At 35.6% G+C, this 17669-nt stretch overlaps 1 protein-coding gene across 1 annotated transcript in view; it reads right to left on the reverse strand.

Moving 5' to 3' along the window:
- il1rl1 (interleukin 1 receptor-like 1) overlaps positions 1–17669 on the reverse strand; it is a 33242-nt gene that overhangs the window by 14215 nt on the left and 1358 nt on the right. The window contains exons 2-4 of the mRNA XM_067444633.1: positions 4698–4796; positions 3142–3394; positions 2359–2521 (exon numbers count right to left, since the gene is read on the reverse strand). Coding sequence (XP_067300734.1) covers positions 2359–2521; positions 3142–3394; positions 4698–4794 — 513 coding nt within the window. The 5' untranslated portion in view covers positions 4795–4796. The remainder of the gene's footprint in view (positions 1–2358; positions 2522–3141; positions 3395–4697; positions 4797–17669) is intronic.

Raw genomic sequence — 17669 nt, forward strand, 5'->3', positions numbered from 1 at the left:
TTTTTTTAAAAACATCTATATATAGTTTTTATACCTTTGTATTTCTGATTTAGTTAGTTGGCTATATCAGGTTAAGCTAAAGCTTCAAATAAGTTTGTTGATACATTTTTTTTTTTCAGTTAACATTTATTTAATTTCCAGTAATCATTTTTTTTAAAATGGTTTTAGTCAACTATTCTAACCCTGATACTTTATTTAATAATGTGTCTTTCCTCCTGACTATGAATTAAATGGGAATTAAATTAAATACAGTTTATTGTGTAAACAATTTATAATAAGCTCGAAATACACATTGACTCTTATTTTGAAATGCATGCGCCTTACTATTGCAGAGGCTTATTCAAGTTCAGGTGAGGGAGGTAAAATATGCATTGTTACAACCGTCTAAAACATATTACTATAGAAACATTGTGAAGTAAACATTGTCATTATTCATTAGCATTAGTTCATAAACAATTGCCTAGCATAAATGTGTGTTATTCATTGATTGAGCCGTTCTGAAGCGCTGTATTGGAGACGCACAACAATTCAAATGTGCGCATCTTTTACACAGGACATCAGTTCTGACTGGATCTCTTCCCTAATCGTCACTCCCTAATATTTTCCTCTCGTTTTTATTTGTTGAAGAATGACAGTAGATTTCTGTTATAGTTTTTGTCATCCAACACTAGTTTTTATTTAGTTATCATCTAGTTTTCCTCTGTGAAAAAAGGTTGTTGATGAAAATTATGACGAAAATTATTCGGTCCAAAAATAAAAACTACGACTTTATTCAGCATTGGCTTCTCTTCCGGGTTTGTTTTCAAACCTCAAATTAAGATTCAAACGGTTATGAATCAGCGTATTGATTGATGATTCATGTTTCAAACTGCTGAAATCACGTGACACTGGTGATCCGAATTCATAATTCATCGTTTGAATCTTTATTTGAAGACAAACGCGGAAGAGAAGCCAATGCTGAATAAAGTCGTAATTTTTGTTATTTTTGGACCCAAATGTATTTTGGATGCTTCAAGAGACTCTAATTAACCCACTGATGTCTCATATGGACTACTGTGATGATGTTTTTATTCCCTTTCTGGAGATGGACAGTATAGTGTGCATACACTTGCATACGCTGTCGGACTAAATATAAAATATCTTAAACTGTGTGTGAAGATGCACGGAGGTCTTACAGATGTGGAACGACATTAGAGTGGGGAGTTAATGACAGACATTTCATTTTTGGTTGAACTAACGCTTTAAGCCTTACGCTTTACTGCAGTGTTCATTTCGTTGATGAATAATTTTCATTAACAACCTTTTTTATGGACTGTGGCGAGGTGAACGAGCGAGTGACATGGGAGGAGCGAGCGAGACCGGGAAAATGATTGCGAAAAAGCGTCACCTGCGAGCCACACCGGTCTCGAGTCCTCTCATGAGGGAGCTCGGAGGCATTTAAGGATGAGCGAAACCAGTCAAGGACGAGAGAGGACCAGGCCTGGATTTTATGTTATGTTTTGTTTACGTTTTGTTGTGTGTGTGCGGGCAGTCGTCCGTGAGGGGCTGCCCGTGTTACTTTCGTTTTTTTCTATTTATTTTTGATTAAAGTTTGTTGAATGTTCGCTGGTTCCCGCCTCCTTCCTTCCCATTTCTACGAACTTTATTAAACTGACTTTTTTTTTACAGTGTAGAATTAATTAATTCTTTCTTAAAGGAAGTGTATGTATGATTGTGGCCAAAACTGGCACTGCAATCACTTTCAAATGACTGCAGAGTGGTGTATCCCCCTCCCCCTCCCCCTCCCCCCTGACTCGAGGTTGCCAGATTGGCTGCAGGATCAGCAGGAACATTTGTAGATCTGCAGCTGTGGTAACTAGAGCAGATCTGGCAACCCGGATGCCGAAACGCTACTGACATCGTGATTGGTGGATAGGTGGAGGGCGGAGCTTCAGGCCAAAACACAACATGTCAACATCAACATCATTTGAGGGCTGCAACAACAACTTTAAAATGACAATATCCTGGCCGGACTACTGTTGTCAGTGATAGAAGTGTTTGAAATTAACATGATTTCTTAATGTCTAGTGACATATCAGGGCCATTTTATGATTAACTGAAATACATTTCTTACATACAGTTCCTTTAAATCACAAGATTTGAGAGTACTTGTCCCGTCAAACCATGTGACCCGTCCCGTCACACTGACAGTACTACAAAACATTTTTCCAAAGATGGCAGGTCTGTAAATATGAAACACTTCCATGTGAAAAACAATATATTTGTCATGCGCAAACCATGATCAGATCACATGACGAGTGATGAGCATCGCTCTCTCACATGCGGTTAGATTGAGCACAAACATCAAACTCAACACACCTTATACCAGATGAACGTGGCCAGCCGGTAATCACACTCCGCAGGACACTTGATTAGTGACGGCGTTTCTTCTTCCAGTTTTCGGTAAAAGACCTCTGAGTTTAACTTCTCATGAACCACAACGACAGTTTCAAATTCAATACAATTGTCCTCGTCATACCACCTGTAACAGGACAACACACACTGCTGTTAGAGAAGGCTCTGGGCTCAGCTCATGGCTAACTTGCACAACTAAATAGTGTTTTTCTAATCAAAATATTACACTTTTACTCAGCAAGGACATCAAAAGTGACAGTAAAAACATTTATAATTTCAATGTTTCAAATAAACACTGTTCTTTTGAATGTTTTATTCATCAAATAATCATGGGATACAAAGTGTATCACGATTTCAAATATGAGAATGATTAGTGAAGGATCATGTGACTCTGAAGACTGGAGTAATGATGATAAATTCAGCTTTGATCACAGGAATAAATTACACTTTACTATATATTTACAGTTATTTGAAATTGTAATAATATTTCACTATATTTACTGTATTTGTGATCAAGCCTTGAGCAGAAGAAACTTCTTTCAAAAACATAAAAATCTTACTGACCCTAAAATTTTGAACACTAAATAATAAGCCTTTGTACCTGTCATATGACGTGTTATACAGTGCTTGAGTCATATGCACTATACTGTGATATGATATATTTCCAAAGTATAGAAAACTGCATTTAAAACATTTAACAAAAGCATGTCATGCCGGTTTGTATATGAATGAAGTGTGTGCGATCACCAGCGTGTGATGTAGCGTCCCGTATCGTTCAGGGTCAACCAAAAGATGTATAATGCAAAACGGTGGTAATGGACGCGCTCGCTCTCCTCCGTCCCGATTGGCTCCAGCGGGAATGATCTGTTGATGTTTTTGAACCAATAATACGAAGTGTTTTCAGTGCCCATCTCGCATGCTAAATTCGGGCAGGGTAAGTACAGGGATTCTCCAGCTATCACTTTCTTTGTTCTCGCTGGATCAGGTCTTTCACACTCAACTAACAGAAAAGAGACACACATGGTTAAATATGTATCTCCTTTTGACCCAGTCTGGAGCAAAACTGCCTGAATGCATATGAATATTCTGTTAAATATTCCCTTCAAACAAACAAAAATAATTAATATGTCAACCATTATTTTTGGACGAATTTTTTTCTTTGCTAACTAACCAAAAAGCATCTTAATTTATTCCAAAATCTGTCCACTTGTCAACAATCCAAATATATATATATATATATATATATATATATATATATATATATATATATATATATATATATATATATATATATATATATATATATATATATATAAAATAAACAAAATAAATGTAATAAAAAAATCATAAATAAATTAATTAATCAATAACTTAAAATTTGTCCATTTGTTAACAACCCAAATATCTTTTTTTAAAGAAATCGACAGATTTGAAGTTATTGATTTATTCAGTTGCACATTTGGCAACAACCCAAATACACATTTTTTAACAAACGTGCAAATAAAAAAAAAGGAATAACTTAAAATATTTCATTTGTCAACAACCCAAAATCATATCTATGTTTTTAATAAATGTGCCAAATGCAAATACATAGATAAATACATAAAAATCTGTAAATAAATAAATGAATAAATAAATAAATACAAATCTGTCCATTTATCAACAATCCAAATAAAAAAAATTAAGAAATATGCAAAATAAATTAATCAATAATTTCAAATCTGTCAAATGTTAACAACCCAAATATGTATTTTTAAATTATTGGACAGATTTTAAGTTACTAATTGATTGATTTTTATTTATTTACACATTTCTTTAAAAAAGTCATTTGGGTTGTTGACAAATGGACAGATTATTAGTTATTAAATTATTTATTTGCACATTTGGCAACAACCCAAATATACTGTATATATATTTTTTAAAGAAATGTGCACATATAAATCAATAAATAAAAATCTATCAATAAGTAAATCAATAACTTAAAATCTTTCCATTTGTTAACAACCCAAATATCTATTTTTTAAGAAACAGACAGATTTTAAGTTATTGATTTATTCATTTGCACATTTGGCAACAACCCAAATAACTTTTTTTAACAAAATGTGCAAATAAATTAATTAAAAAAAACAACTCAATCAATCAAGAACTTAAAATATTGAATTTGACAACAACCCAAATCATATCAAATCAAGTGCTAATAAATAAATGAATCCGAATGTCAACCAGTTTATGTTTTTGACAAAAGCATCTTCTCAGCATCTCTATTGTCAACAACCCAAATATGTTTTCTAATATGAAGTTACCTGTGGAGTTCGACTGATATGAAGAGGCCAGGACACATTCAGTCAGCAGCAAAATCATCTGTAACATCATCATCATCTTCATCATCATCATCATCATCCCTGTAACGCAAATAATCTCACTTAATGTACAATACAGCAACACAATATAACAGATATACACACACTGTAAGACAGAAACAAAAGCGAGGCACCTTTATACATCTGGATGCGTTATGAAATAAGCTCTAGTGAAGACACAGATAGTGAGGCAGAGGAAAGAGGATGTCACTTACTCAACTCATTTATCATACAATCTCCACTTTATCTTTCTTTCCTGACTTTTTCTTTTGAAAACAGGATATCACAAGATATTAAAGTAGTTAATCTAGTTAAAGTTCATAAAAAAATTGAAAGGGACCTTCTGAAGCAAGATCAACGAATACTTTTTATTACATTAACATTTATGCATGTGGCAGATGCTTTTATATCCAAAAGCAACATTAATAATAAAGGCTTCAAGCTCAATAATCCCCTTAAATAAATAATTAATAAATCAAAAGTACATTCCTATGGTTATTGTTTGTTGAGGCAAACATCTCTGTTGTTATTCATAATTAGTGCACTCTTAAAACAAATGTGTTGAAAACAAGCCTGCAGTCTCCCTCTCATTTACTGAAGCTTTGCTCCTCTATCGCCCCCCGGTGACCGGTCCCAGTATAGCCGCCCTCTGTGTTTTCTAATGGACGCGAGGCAAACTAAATAATAAAATTACACTTCAAATATTTTTCCCCCAAAGTTAGTTTATGTCACTGAAGGCAGTTATCATCACGATGATTTCACTTCAAGTGTTCGTTTTTAAAATAAGTTTAGTTTGAGTTAGTTATTTGATGCTATAAAAACGGGGGGTGTGACGTCATGATTGACAGCTGAGACTGACGGCTTCTCTGAGTGAAGTTGTCACTGAGGCAATAACTGACTTTTTTCGAAATTTTTGGGAGCAGATTGGAGCTTTAGCTTTAATTTCTACATTTCCATAACTGTTTATTTCACACCAACATAATTAATTGTTCTGCATCTGCGACAGTGTGGGCGGGCTTTTGATATCGCAGCTGTACTTCCCGGTGTTGTGTAATATTCAGTTCCTGTGAAAAACTGTTCCAGTGGGTACCTGGAACCCACTGGAGTACCTGGATTCCCACTGGAATATTCCAGTGGGAATATTCATGAATATTCATGATAGTTCTCGTGTTGTGGGCGTGGCCTTGAGACAACGCAAACTAAAAAATATTCAGCACGCTCCTCAAATCGCTACCTGTTTCATGGATTATTCAAAAGGATAATGACGTTACAATACTAGGCATTAACTGCAACAGTCAGTTAACTTTTTAAAAAACAATTGTTTAGAATTTTAGAACAATTTAATAGTTTGTGTAATGTGATACATCGTACGAGTTGTTGTGCAAGATTGATTAGGCATTCAGATGATTCGTCTTATTTAATAGCAATGTATGAGTATGAGTGAATAACCTACACTCGTCTAGGCTAACACATTTTTTCATGTCTTTATAAATTTTTATTTAATTTCTGAGGCTTTAATTTTAATAGTAAATTTACTTGTACCACTCTGACACATATTTTTAAAGCTTTATCAAAGCAAAATCTTTACATATAGGCTACACCTGCTGCTATACTTTCTGTCTCTATGACTTTTTTTTTTTATATTCTCTATAAAATGAGCCACATATTTATAAGAAATGGCTTAAATTATATATTTAACTCTTATACCACTTAACTCTATATCACATAAACTGATATAGCATAATAGACACTAAAAATACTATTTTGTATTTTACAAACTTTTTTGATATATGCATTCAATTTCATCATGTCCTCTGTCTGTGCAAAGTTATCAACTTTCACAAGAACTAAACCATGAAAAGGAAAGAAAAAAAATACTAAAAATATTTATAGATTATGTTGTAGAATACACTTCAATATGGCTAACTGAAAAATGTAGATGTGATCAGTTACTAGAAAATTTTCATTTGGAGACCTGATTTTTTATTTGGAGTGTGGGCTAAACTACCTCTAATCATACACATAAATCATGTGAAACTATAGTTATTTATTATTTATTTATTTAACAATTTTTTTTTTAATTTACTGTGTCCCTGAAGTCATCTTACACTTACTTTCTCAACTTCCAAAAAAGACCATTCCATGGAGACCATTTTCGTAAATTAAGAAATGAATTTGTCCTGCAGGAATTCAACTGCACAAACTGAAGTAATCTTCAAATCTCACTCCTTCCTTTTTTGTAGTTTTTGAAATGTTATCTCACTCTTAAAGAACCACCCTGTTATAAAGCTATGTTTTGAAGAATGCTTGTCAGATAAAAAAATGTAAAGCATATCTGACATAGATAGAAGGTTCTAGAGGGTTGCAGAAGGTTAGCTTAGCTTAAAAATGTCCACCCTGTTAGATTTTATAGGTCCATCCATAGGACCTAACAAGGTGGAAATTCTAATAGAATAGTTGTATTTAGTGTATATTGAAAATTGAATATATATATATATATATATATATATATATATATATATATATATATATATGTGTGTGTGTGTGTGTGTGTGTGTGTGTGTGTATATATATATATATATATATATATATATATATACTTCAGCTCTTACATCTAAAACAGACAGTTACTTTAGGATATGATGATGAATATATGCATAACAAAAGCAACATTACTTCATTATGACATTGATGATGAAGACATGTGTAGCCTATATTTTTTCTATTCCCTTTTAAAAATAGTAACCTCTGGCCTATGTCCAAGAAGACTGGCCATCCATCAGAACAATGCTTTAAAGCTTTATGCACTGCACTATATTGCAATGTTAATAATAATGACAAGATTAATAAAACATTTTCCTCAGCAGGTATGTTAACAGAAACACTGGCTAATATAATTAACAAGAAACTTACACCAAGCTAGTTTTTAAACATTTTATTAGGGCACAAATAATGAATAATGTAGACGATTCACTCATTGTTTGCTCTGGGTCCTTACCTATTTATCTGAACGCCTAAAATGTCAGGAAAACCAACTCAGACGACTCATCATATTACACAAACTGTGCAGTTAATGCTTAACATCATAACTTCATTGTCCTTTTGAATAATCCATGAAACAGGTAGCGATTTGAGGAGCGTGCTGAATATTTTCAGTTCCGTTAGTTTGCGTTGTCTCAAGGCCACGCCCACAACTCGGGAACTATCATGAATATTCATGAATACTCCACCCACTGGAACAGTTTTTCACAGGAACTGAATATTACACAACACCGGTACTTCCTGCTCTCTACTGCGCAACTCCGGTCCCGAAATCGCTACTGCGCAGACTCGGTCCCAAGAGTCGTCCATATTTTTTTACGGTCTATGGTTGAAAACAACACAACATGTTCTGAGTGTGCTCAGGGACAACACATGTTGTGTTAAATACAACACAGAATAGGCCTATGTGTTGTGAAAAAATACACACAAATGTGTTACTTTAGTAAACACATTAATGTGTACTTTTTGTATACATCCAACAAAACTGTGTAATAGATTTATTTTTAATTTTTTACTATAAAAGATTATTGAAAAAGCTAGATCAGAATTAAAATATGCACACTTATCATGAAATCACACTGAAGAGCATTGAATACTGATCATATATTGCGTTTATTTAAGCTTTTTTCTGGTTTTAACATAGAATTAACTGTATAAAAAAGTTAAAAATAAGCATTTTAAAAACATGAATCATACAAAACATTCATCAAACACTTCTTTAAATAACAACATACATCAAATATGATAAAAAAAAACTTGAAAATTGAAGTCAACGAAATCATCACATCACACCACACACGCATAATTCATATTTACCTAAAGAGTGCTTTCCTTAAAGGACACTTCCGGTGAGAAATGAAACTAGGGGTAATTAACAGATGGCGCATCTCAATCATCTCACTAGTTCAGTAGTCAGAGCACTGATCAGGGATCAGCCCATTGACTTATGTCCTAATCAGTGCCCTGACTAGTGGACTAGTGAGATGATTCAGCGCGCCCGATCTCCACCATAGACAGTAAAAGAAATGGACCGAGTGATCCCATTGACGTCAACGGCGAAATAATGAAGTCAACCTTGGGGCGCTCACTTCCTGATGGCTGAGCGAACTGCGCAGGCTCAGACTGAGCTTGACGACGTAGATGTGACGTGAGCCTCCTGTCTGACAGCTGTAGGTCTTCTAGTAGATGTGGAAAGTGAAATCTGAATCACGTTGTTTAAATATTTCCTCCCGTTGCTTTTGGCTCACTATGGGCTTCTCCCCATTCTTCCCCCTTGACTTTATCAGACTTTATGTCTCCACGTCCCCTCGACTGTCTCATAGACAGTAAAAGATTGCTTCTGAGCGTCTCCTCAGGTCTATACGGTAATTTCTCAACTGTGCGACAGAGTCGCGTTGGTTATGACGCAATAGTTAGCCTATTTTTACAAAAACAGCTTCTGCGGGGCGATAGTGTAAGATACAAGGTAATGGAGCCTTTTATGCATTGTCTTGTTTCTTTAGAAATAAACAATGGACAAATGGAGTCTTTAAACGTCTCAGATGTAAAGTTATTCACTGTCAAAGTGACTCAAAAATGAATGGGAGTCAATGGGATGCTAACAGCAGGTGATGGCTTGGTTAGCAATGGCAGCCCCTAGGGGTGGAACGCTTTCCGAGCGCTAGATTACCCCCTTGATCTCCACGTCGGAGAAGTTTCGCTTCTTTGCCGTCTTCTGTTTGTCCATGGCGTAAAAAAAGGGCGTGGGGGAGGAGGAGACTTGAATATATAGGGGCGTGTTATTCTTATGACGATCGTTTTCAGCCGCCGCATTTATCAAGGGCAAGTATCGCGTACACCTGGATTGCAGAGGTACGCACAACTTCATAAATCAGGCAATGAGAGGAGTGTAAGCATAATCTTCCGCCAACATATACACCAGTTTCCACGCAAGATTGATAAATGAGGGCCAAAGTCACCTTGGGTTTGGTTGTACGCAAGGTGTAGCCTACGCTGGAAATTTGGTGTACGCACTTTTGATAAACGAGGGCCCATGTGTCTGTAGCAGGGTTGCCAACTTTTAAGTTCAGGTTGGAGTGAGATTTTTTTGGGGCCGGAGGGGGGGGGGGGGGGGGTGCTTTTGATCTTGATTCAGTATCAGTTTATATCTAGTTTATATACTGTACATAATAAGAAAAAATATGTTTGTTTTAGCACTAGTTTACTAGACCCATTTCTTGGGTCAAATTATATGTGCCATTCCTTAATATTCACTTGTGAGTGCTTATATAAGTATCATTATTCATTAAAAATATTAGGATGCAAGCTATTCAAGTTTTGAAATTTCACATTTAAAGAAATCTAGTGTTTTATCATCATATCTAAATATTTATTAGAATGCAAAGACTGCAATACTTTTTTGAGTAACTAGATTAGATACATGGATATTTATTAAAGAGCCATAAGGCACCTACTGGTTAATGGCATTACAAATAAACATTATTATTATTTTTTAGCCACAAAATGACTGTATTTTTCCTCTTTGAATTGGAATTCTCTATTTTAACATTAATTACTACACTAATTGTAATAAAAGAAATATATACAAATATTAGAAGAAAAATATTTTAAGTGGTAATTTATTGACAATAATTGTTGCACAAATAGTATTTAGTACCAAAAGATCTTCTCAAAATATTCAATAAATATAATTTAATGAGTATGAGTGTGACCAATTAAGGAATACCTGAGGGCTAAATACAAGAATAACATTAATGTTAACAATGTTGCATCTCTATCACTCTCCATAAACGATCCTGTAAATATGGCTGACTTAATAATCAATACACACTAACACTATGCTGTACTGTTTACCAAAACTTGCAGCAAACATCTATATGGTGAAACTGTTGTGTATCCGCTTAAGCCATTTAAATGCATTGGCACAGCGCTAGAAGTATTGAGCGCTCCATGGGCCACGTGACCAGCGCGCACTCAACGCCTCTGGCTTTAACATTATGCCACATTAGCACCCAAACGCTATTTATTGTTTGAATTTCATTAAAACACATTTAAAAAAATTAAAGCTTATAGCTTTGTTTAATATCAAAAGCAGGTTTGGCAATTTGGCGTGAGATTGAGTTGGGCGGAGTGAGAGCGTGACACAGAGCCTGAAAGCGTGAGTCTCACGCCAGATGCGTGAGAGTTGGCAACCCTGTGAGTAACACAAAATGTGTTACGAATCCTTTAACACAAATTCTGTGTTCATTTTTAACACATCGTTTTTAAGAGTGTGGTAAGAATGAATGTGTTTTGATGGTGAGAGACGTGCTATACTTGCTCACTGATGCTCTGAGATACAGCAGGTCTTATTCACACGGATGCTTGTTTCAACTCATGTTTGGGTTGGGTTGGTTTTGTCCATATCTGACCCAAACATGAGTTGAAACAACAGCCTTTTTAAAGTCCAGCATTCTGGAGTCCTTCAAATCAGACCATCAGACCATTTAGATGTTTAGACAGTTTAAAGGCCGGGAAGTGTTTTCTCACAAATAACGGAAAATTCCATGTTTGGAGGGGAAAGAGTTAAACAGTTCATTCTCATGATAAACATGGCCAACATTTCACAAAACAAGTTGGATGCATGACGGAGTATTTCTATGCTAAACACTCCTTCTAGCCTGACAAGCCAGACCCACATCAAGATGTTTGGCCTGGAAACTCACCATTGACGGCTCAATCTGAGGGGCGGATAAACGGTTGTCTTTCAAACTCCCTCTGCACGCGATAGGATAGCGCTACAACCAACATGAGCAACGAAGGTGAAGCAGAGCTCGTTGACAGATTAAACATTCGCCGTATCCGGTCGGCTAAACTCCGAACACATCTTCCCTTCTTAAGAATGACTTCAGTGCCATTCTTTGTTCTTTTCTCAGAGAAAAGCTTAACTCCAAGTCTTCCAGAGTCGCGGTCAAAGCTGATTCAAAAGACCGCCGTTCGCCAGCTCCTGTGTTTACTAGAAGCACTCAAACGCAACTCATGGCCAATGTCCTCATATTTCACCCTCTCCTGTAATGCCTATGTCATACCTATGTCATTATACAAATTTGTGTCCGCTTATGTCACAAAAACATGCCCACACACACACCAACCAGAGCAAGAATGCGGCCATCATTGAGCTTTGTTCGGGTTACGGGAGCCGTTGGTGGCACTGGCGTTGTGTTTTTAGACACAAGATCAACAATCTCACTAAAGAAGTGTGTTCCTGGTGTGAGTGAAAGATCACCTTGTTCAGCTTCACAAATAACCCAGCGTTAAGGGAACAGTGGATGCAGTTTGTGTTTCTGGAGTTCTGTAAGTGTGTGTGTGTGTTCCCGATCATAAGTAGAAACCACAGGCGGTGAGTGAAGCTGCATCAATGTGTGTGTTTTGTCGGCAATCAACGCGTAAGTGCATATAATGTGAACAACACCAACGTATAAAAAATGTATCAAGGGATAATGCTATGATGTATTGTGTGAGTGTGTGTGTGTGTGTGTGTGTGTGTGTGTGTTCATGACTCTTTAGCTCCGCCCACTGCACGCCTCCAAGGACTCTTTTCAGAAAGAATAGGTACAGTGTATCTGTTTTTTATAAATCTGAAAAAACTTAAGACTCTTGGGAGATATGAAAGATCAATACATATCTATAGGTACTCAAGATTAACATTAAACTGGCAGAAACTGTGTGTCATGTGAGATTAGTTAAGATTAGGTGCTTTCAGATGTGCTTGGAGTCGATTGTTTATTTGTGATAATGCAATAAAACATGGTCAATTGGTAAAAACCAACCTACCAGAATAAGTTGGCCTAACTCAAAAAAATGTATGTAATCAGTTACATAACATTTTTTGAGTTATGATGTTCCCAATTTTAAGTAAGCAGTTTTTTTAAGTTTTGTTGTACTCATGTTCATTTAATAGCTTCAAACTTGAAGTGCTGAGTTAGCTAACTCTTATGATATACATTTTGATAGCAATTACCATAAAATATTTAGTTAATTCACTTATTCACACATTTATTTTGAGTTCTCGCAAATCTTATTTCTTCACTGTAAACCTTAATAAGTTATCAGAACTCAAAAAAGTTTTAAAGTTCAGAATTGCTTGCTATAACAAATTAATTCATGAAAATTGTACAATTTGCTTACATATTAACAATAGCACAGCACTTACTGAATGAGTACAGTAACTTCAAACATGTAACTTGTATGCTTCACTTATCACCACCAAAACCCACATTAACAGAAACTCTTCCACATTAGCATAAAACATTAATCACTACTAAATCTGCCTTACCATTCATCTTCCACACACACACAAAAAAGCATTATATAACACTTAATTCTGGCATTTACTGTCCCTTTCGAGTGCCATGGGCAAAGCATGCTGTGAAGGAAAAAATCCCAGCCCAGTTTCAGTTATAAAAAAAAGAAAGTTTTATTACTCGTTATTTTGACTGAACTAATTCGTTTAATTTAAGTTCGTCCCACTCAAACCAGTTTAGCATTTTGAGTGTTAGGGTTTGCATAGCAGGCTGTCATACAAAGAGATAAAGAACACGTACAAAAAACAAGAGGCAACCAACAAAATATTAATAACTGATTATGTTTATGTCTTTTTGTTTTTCTACGCATTTGATTTTTGCATATTAAACCTGCAGTTTGACTTTTTTGCCAAATAATTTTGTCGGATAAATACCTTGTTTTGTTCTAGATATCAAAAAAAATATTTTTTTCATGTTTTAATAATGTCATTAAACTTGTAGGGTCATTAAAAGCAAATCCCCTCCCTCCCATACATACTGTATTATTGGCATTCATTAGAGAAGTGTGTGTTATGTTCTGAGCTCTTGCGTTTAAAATTTACGTGGATATTAAGCAAGATGAAAACCTCACGGACACACAAGCCACAAGCAGAGCGAGAGCTTCCTGTTTTCAGTGCAGAGAAAGGTTATCTCAAGCACATGAGAGGCCTTGCGTTACAGTGACTGAGCTCATGTTAGGCTGCTCTTTGATGTCATGTGGTGGAAAAACCCCTGAACGGTGCTAAGAATCACTATAAAGCTCTTCAAAGCTAATGCAATAATTACATGTATTATTAATGTATTCATTTATATAAGCCATATGTACACTGTAAAAAAATGTGGTTGGTTTTTGTTGGTTTAACTTAAAAAAGTAAGTAACCTGGTTGCCTTAAAATTTTGAGTTTATTGAAATTAAAACTGTGAGTTGATACAATGGAGGAAATTTGTTTAATAAACAGAAACTCATAATATTATTGTATCTGAACCACATAAAAAATGTGATGTGAAAAAATGTGTTTCACTGCGTCATCAGAAATAAAACACACACAATTACCCAATATGCTTACAAAATCTTTTAATAATATTTTAATAAAGGTTGTCGAATCTCAAAAAAATGTTCATTGTATTAACTCAAAATTTTAATTTCAATGAACTTAAAATTTTAAGGCAAACAGATATATAACTTATAAAATAGATAATATCCAGTATATATGTCTGTAATCCATTTAAAGAAACACTTTATTTATATAGTTTTTCTATATCCTCATCATTTGTTAACATGTATTCATTTCTTCAATGAGCTCATTGTTTCTGTCTTATATTAATACATTGTTAGCTAACTTCATACATTGTAACTTGTAAAAACAAACAAAACAAAACTGAACTGTGCTAAGAATCACTATAAAGCTCTTCAAAGCGATTTCATAAAATGCAATAATTACATGTATTATTAATATGCACCCTAAAAAATGCTGGGTTAAAAACAACCCAAGTTGAGTTGAAAATGGACAAACCCAGAAATTGAGTTGTTTGATCCCAGTGAATGGATCCATTCAAACAACCCAATTTCTGGGTTTGTCCATTTTCAACCCAACTTGGGTTGTTTTTAACCCTTATTCATTTATATAAGCCATATGTATCTGCTCTGAAGAGCTGAGCTGAAACTGTACTTTAAAACCTTTTTTGGGGGCTTCTATTTTAACTATTTAATAATCATTCGGTCCCATGACCTTCATACACGCGTATGCCCGATGAATGTCATGCTGACCAAAACACAACATTTATTAATAAAGAATCTTTTATATTTTTGTAAGTACAGATAGTGTGCGGTTCTTTCTGGTTTTCAAAATCATTTTTGACTATCTACGCCACTATCTATTACAGTTTTTCTCTATTGCTAAAACACTATTTCTGAAACCTTGCTCCATTTTCTGAAAACATTCAACACAAAACCTCTTCATCAAACACTGCTGTCAAGTCATAAACTAAGTGATCAAAATGATGTACACTATCGAGCAGTCAGTAAACAATACACTAAAAAATAGAAAACACATTGATTAAAACAATTCTCAGGGAGAAGTCAATTTTTTATCAAAAAAAACGAATTTCATATTTTGTCTTTTGATGAAAGAAAACATGTTTTATCATAGTAGCTCAAAATTGATCAGAAATTACTACTCTGCTTTGCAATTTTTTGTTCTTCCTCCCATGTGTACCTCTATTTTCTCTAAGTCACGTTCATATGATTTGCATTGTCACCCCATTGGGTAGGTTTAGTTGTGTGAAAGTGCGTGCGCACAACATGTTATAAAGTGCGTATCATATGCAGTATGCACACGAAAACTGTGTAACATATGCACATAAAAACTCAATTTGGCATATAAATCGCACAATAAATACAATTAATGCTATAGATTTGCTACATTTGAATGAATGAATGAATGAATGAATGAGACATTTATATAGCGCTTTCAAATGTACTACTGTACACTCATGTCAGCGGTCTCTCCTCAACCACCACCAGTGTGCAGCTCCACTTGGATGATGCGACGGCAGCCACAGTACAACAGCACCAGTGCGCTCACCACAGTATATTTATTGTCCAATATTATATATTGGATTGTTAGGAGGCCATGATTGGTAAGGGCCAATCGAGGGAATTTGGCCAGGACACCCCTACTCCTTTACGAGAAGTGCCATGGGATTTTTAAGGACCACAGAGAGTCAGGACCTCGGTTTAACATCTCATCCGAAGGACAAATGAGTTTCTGTTTCGAAACTAGATTCGGACTGCAATCTGATTTCTATTAGATCCGGCTGATTTTTTCAGTACTGTACTCTGCATCTCACGAACGTGTCCTTTGTCTCTGCGATTGTAACGAAACTGCTCTGAGACAGAAGGTTGGAGATCCAGACGCAGTATTTATTGAAGGGTAAGCCAAAGTCGTAGTCCATAGAACAGGCAAAAGGTCATAACAGGAAATCAGTCCGAAAAGGCAAACAAAACAGAAGGAACAGGCAAAAGGGTAATCCACAGAGAAGGCAAGAAATCAAAGACCAAGATACATGAAACCAGAGAAACGCTCAGAAATGCAGTTGTGACACTAAACAAGACTTCGCAATGAATGACAGAGATAACCAGGCAGAGGTAATGAGGTGATGAGACACAGGTGTGTAAACAGTAAGTGCTAATGAGTCCGGGGAAAGGATTATGGGTAATGTAGTTTGTGATGGAGTGACAGCCCGGGGTGGAGTGCCCTCTGGTGGTGATCACGGGCACTCAGACTCGTGAATTGTGACAGCGATACTGCAATTCTTGTTCTTTGTTGATCTGAACCTGCAACCGGTCAAAATCTATTGAGCAGTCAGTACTGATCAGCACAATGTTCAGGGCCATACAATTTATTCACTGTACAGTATACAGCCTACAATGCACTGTGCTTAAATTGGTCATGTCTCATCTTTTGAAACAGGTTAAATCAGTTTTGAGTGGTTGTGTTTAATCAATGACAATTGTTCTCCATTTGTATTTGATCGTGGCCACTTGTGTTTACCCGTATGGATGGAGAGCAGAATGTGTCTTGAGAATAATAATGTGCACTCTAAAAAATGCTGGGTTAAAAACAACCCAAATTGGGTTGAAAATGCACCGACCCAACAATTGGGTTGTTTTAACCCAATGGTTGAGTTGTTCTTACCCAGCAATTGGGTTGTCTTAAGCAACATTTAACCCAACCACTGGGTTAAAACAACTCAACCACTGGGTTAAAACAACTCAACCACTGGGTTAAAACAACTCAATTGTTGGGTCGGTGCATTTTCAACCCAACCTGGGTTGTTTTTAACCCAGCATTTTTTAGAGTGTGAGATCTGCAAATTGTGTTTTACCATGTGATGTGAAATGGTTTAAGATATTCACAAACGACTGCACAATTAGCTAAACGAGGTCAGGCAACTAAGAACTTTGTTCAGCCGATGGGTTTTAGTGTTTTAGCAAATTTTAGTGTATTAAAAAAAACTGTAATCACAGGTGTGCGAGGTACATTTGCAGGCTAACAACGCCAAGGTCATGGGTTCGATTCCCAGGGGAAGCAAGAACTGACAAAAAATGTAAAAATGTGTACCTTAAAGGGGTGGTTTTGTGTTTTTTTTCTGGGCTTGGTTGTGTTTATGAGGTGCAGTATAACATGTCTTAAAGGGGTACTTCAGCGCTGGGAAGATTAATCTGTATTTAAATTGGGTCATTAATGTAGTATAAATGTAAAATTATTTTTGAATTTGGTGCCTTCTAGACTGAGAAAAGACAGAAAATGTATTTTTGGTTCATGGGGATGAAAGACTACAATTCCCAGAATGCTTCGCTGACCTGTGAGGCCATTCCCAAAGCCACCGCTACTGGATTACTGTGACTGAGTTCAGAAAGTACAATTAATTACTGAACGTGTGTTCAATATAACGATTGAGTCGCCGCGTAAGTCTCACAGCACTAACTCAGATTAGGAGTCAGATTACATTTAATGTCATAAATGAGCTGATGAGCTCTCGTGATGAG

Source organism: Pseudorasbora parva, chromosome 5, assembly GCF_024679245.1.
Source record: "Pseudorasbora parva isolate DD20220531a chromosome 5, ASM2467924v1, whole genome shotgun sequence".
NCBI lineage: Eukaryota > Metazoa > Chordata > Actinopteri > Cypriniformes > Gobionidae > Pseudorasbora > Pseudorasbora parva.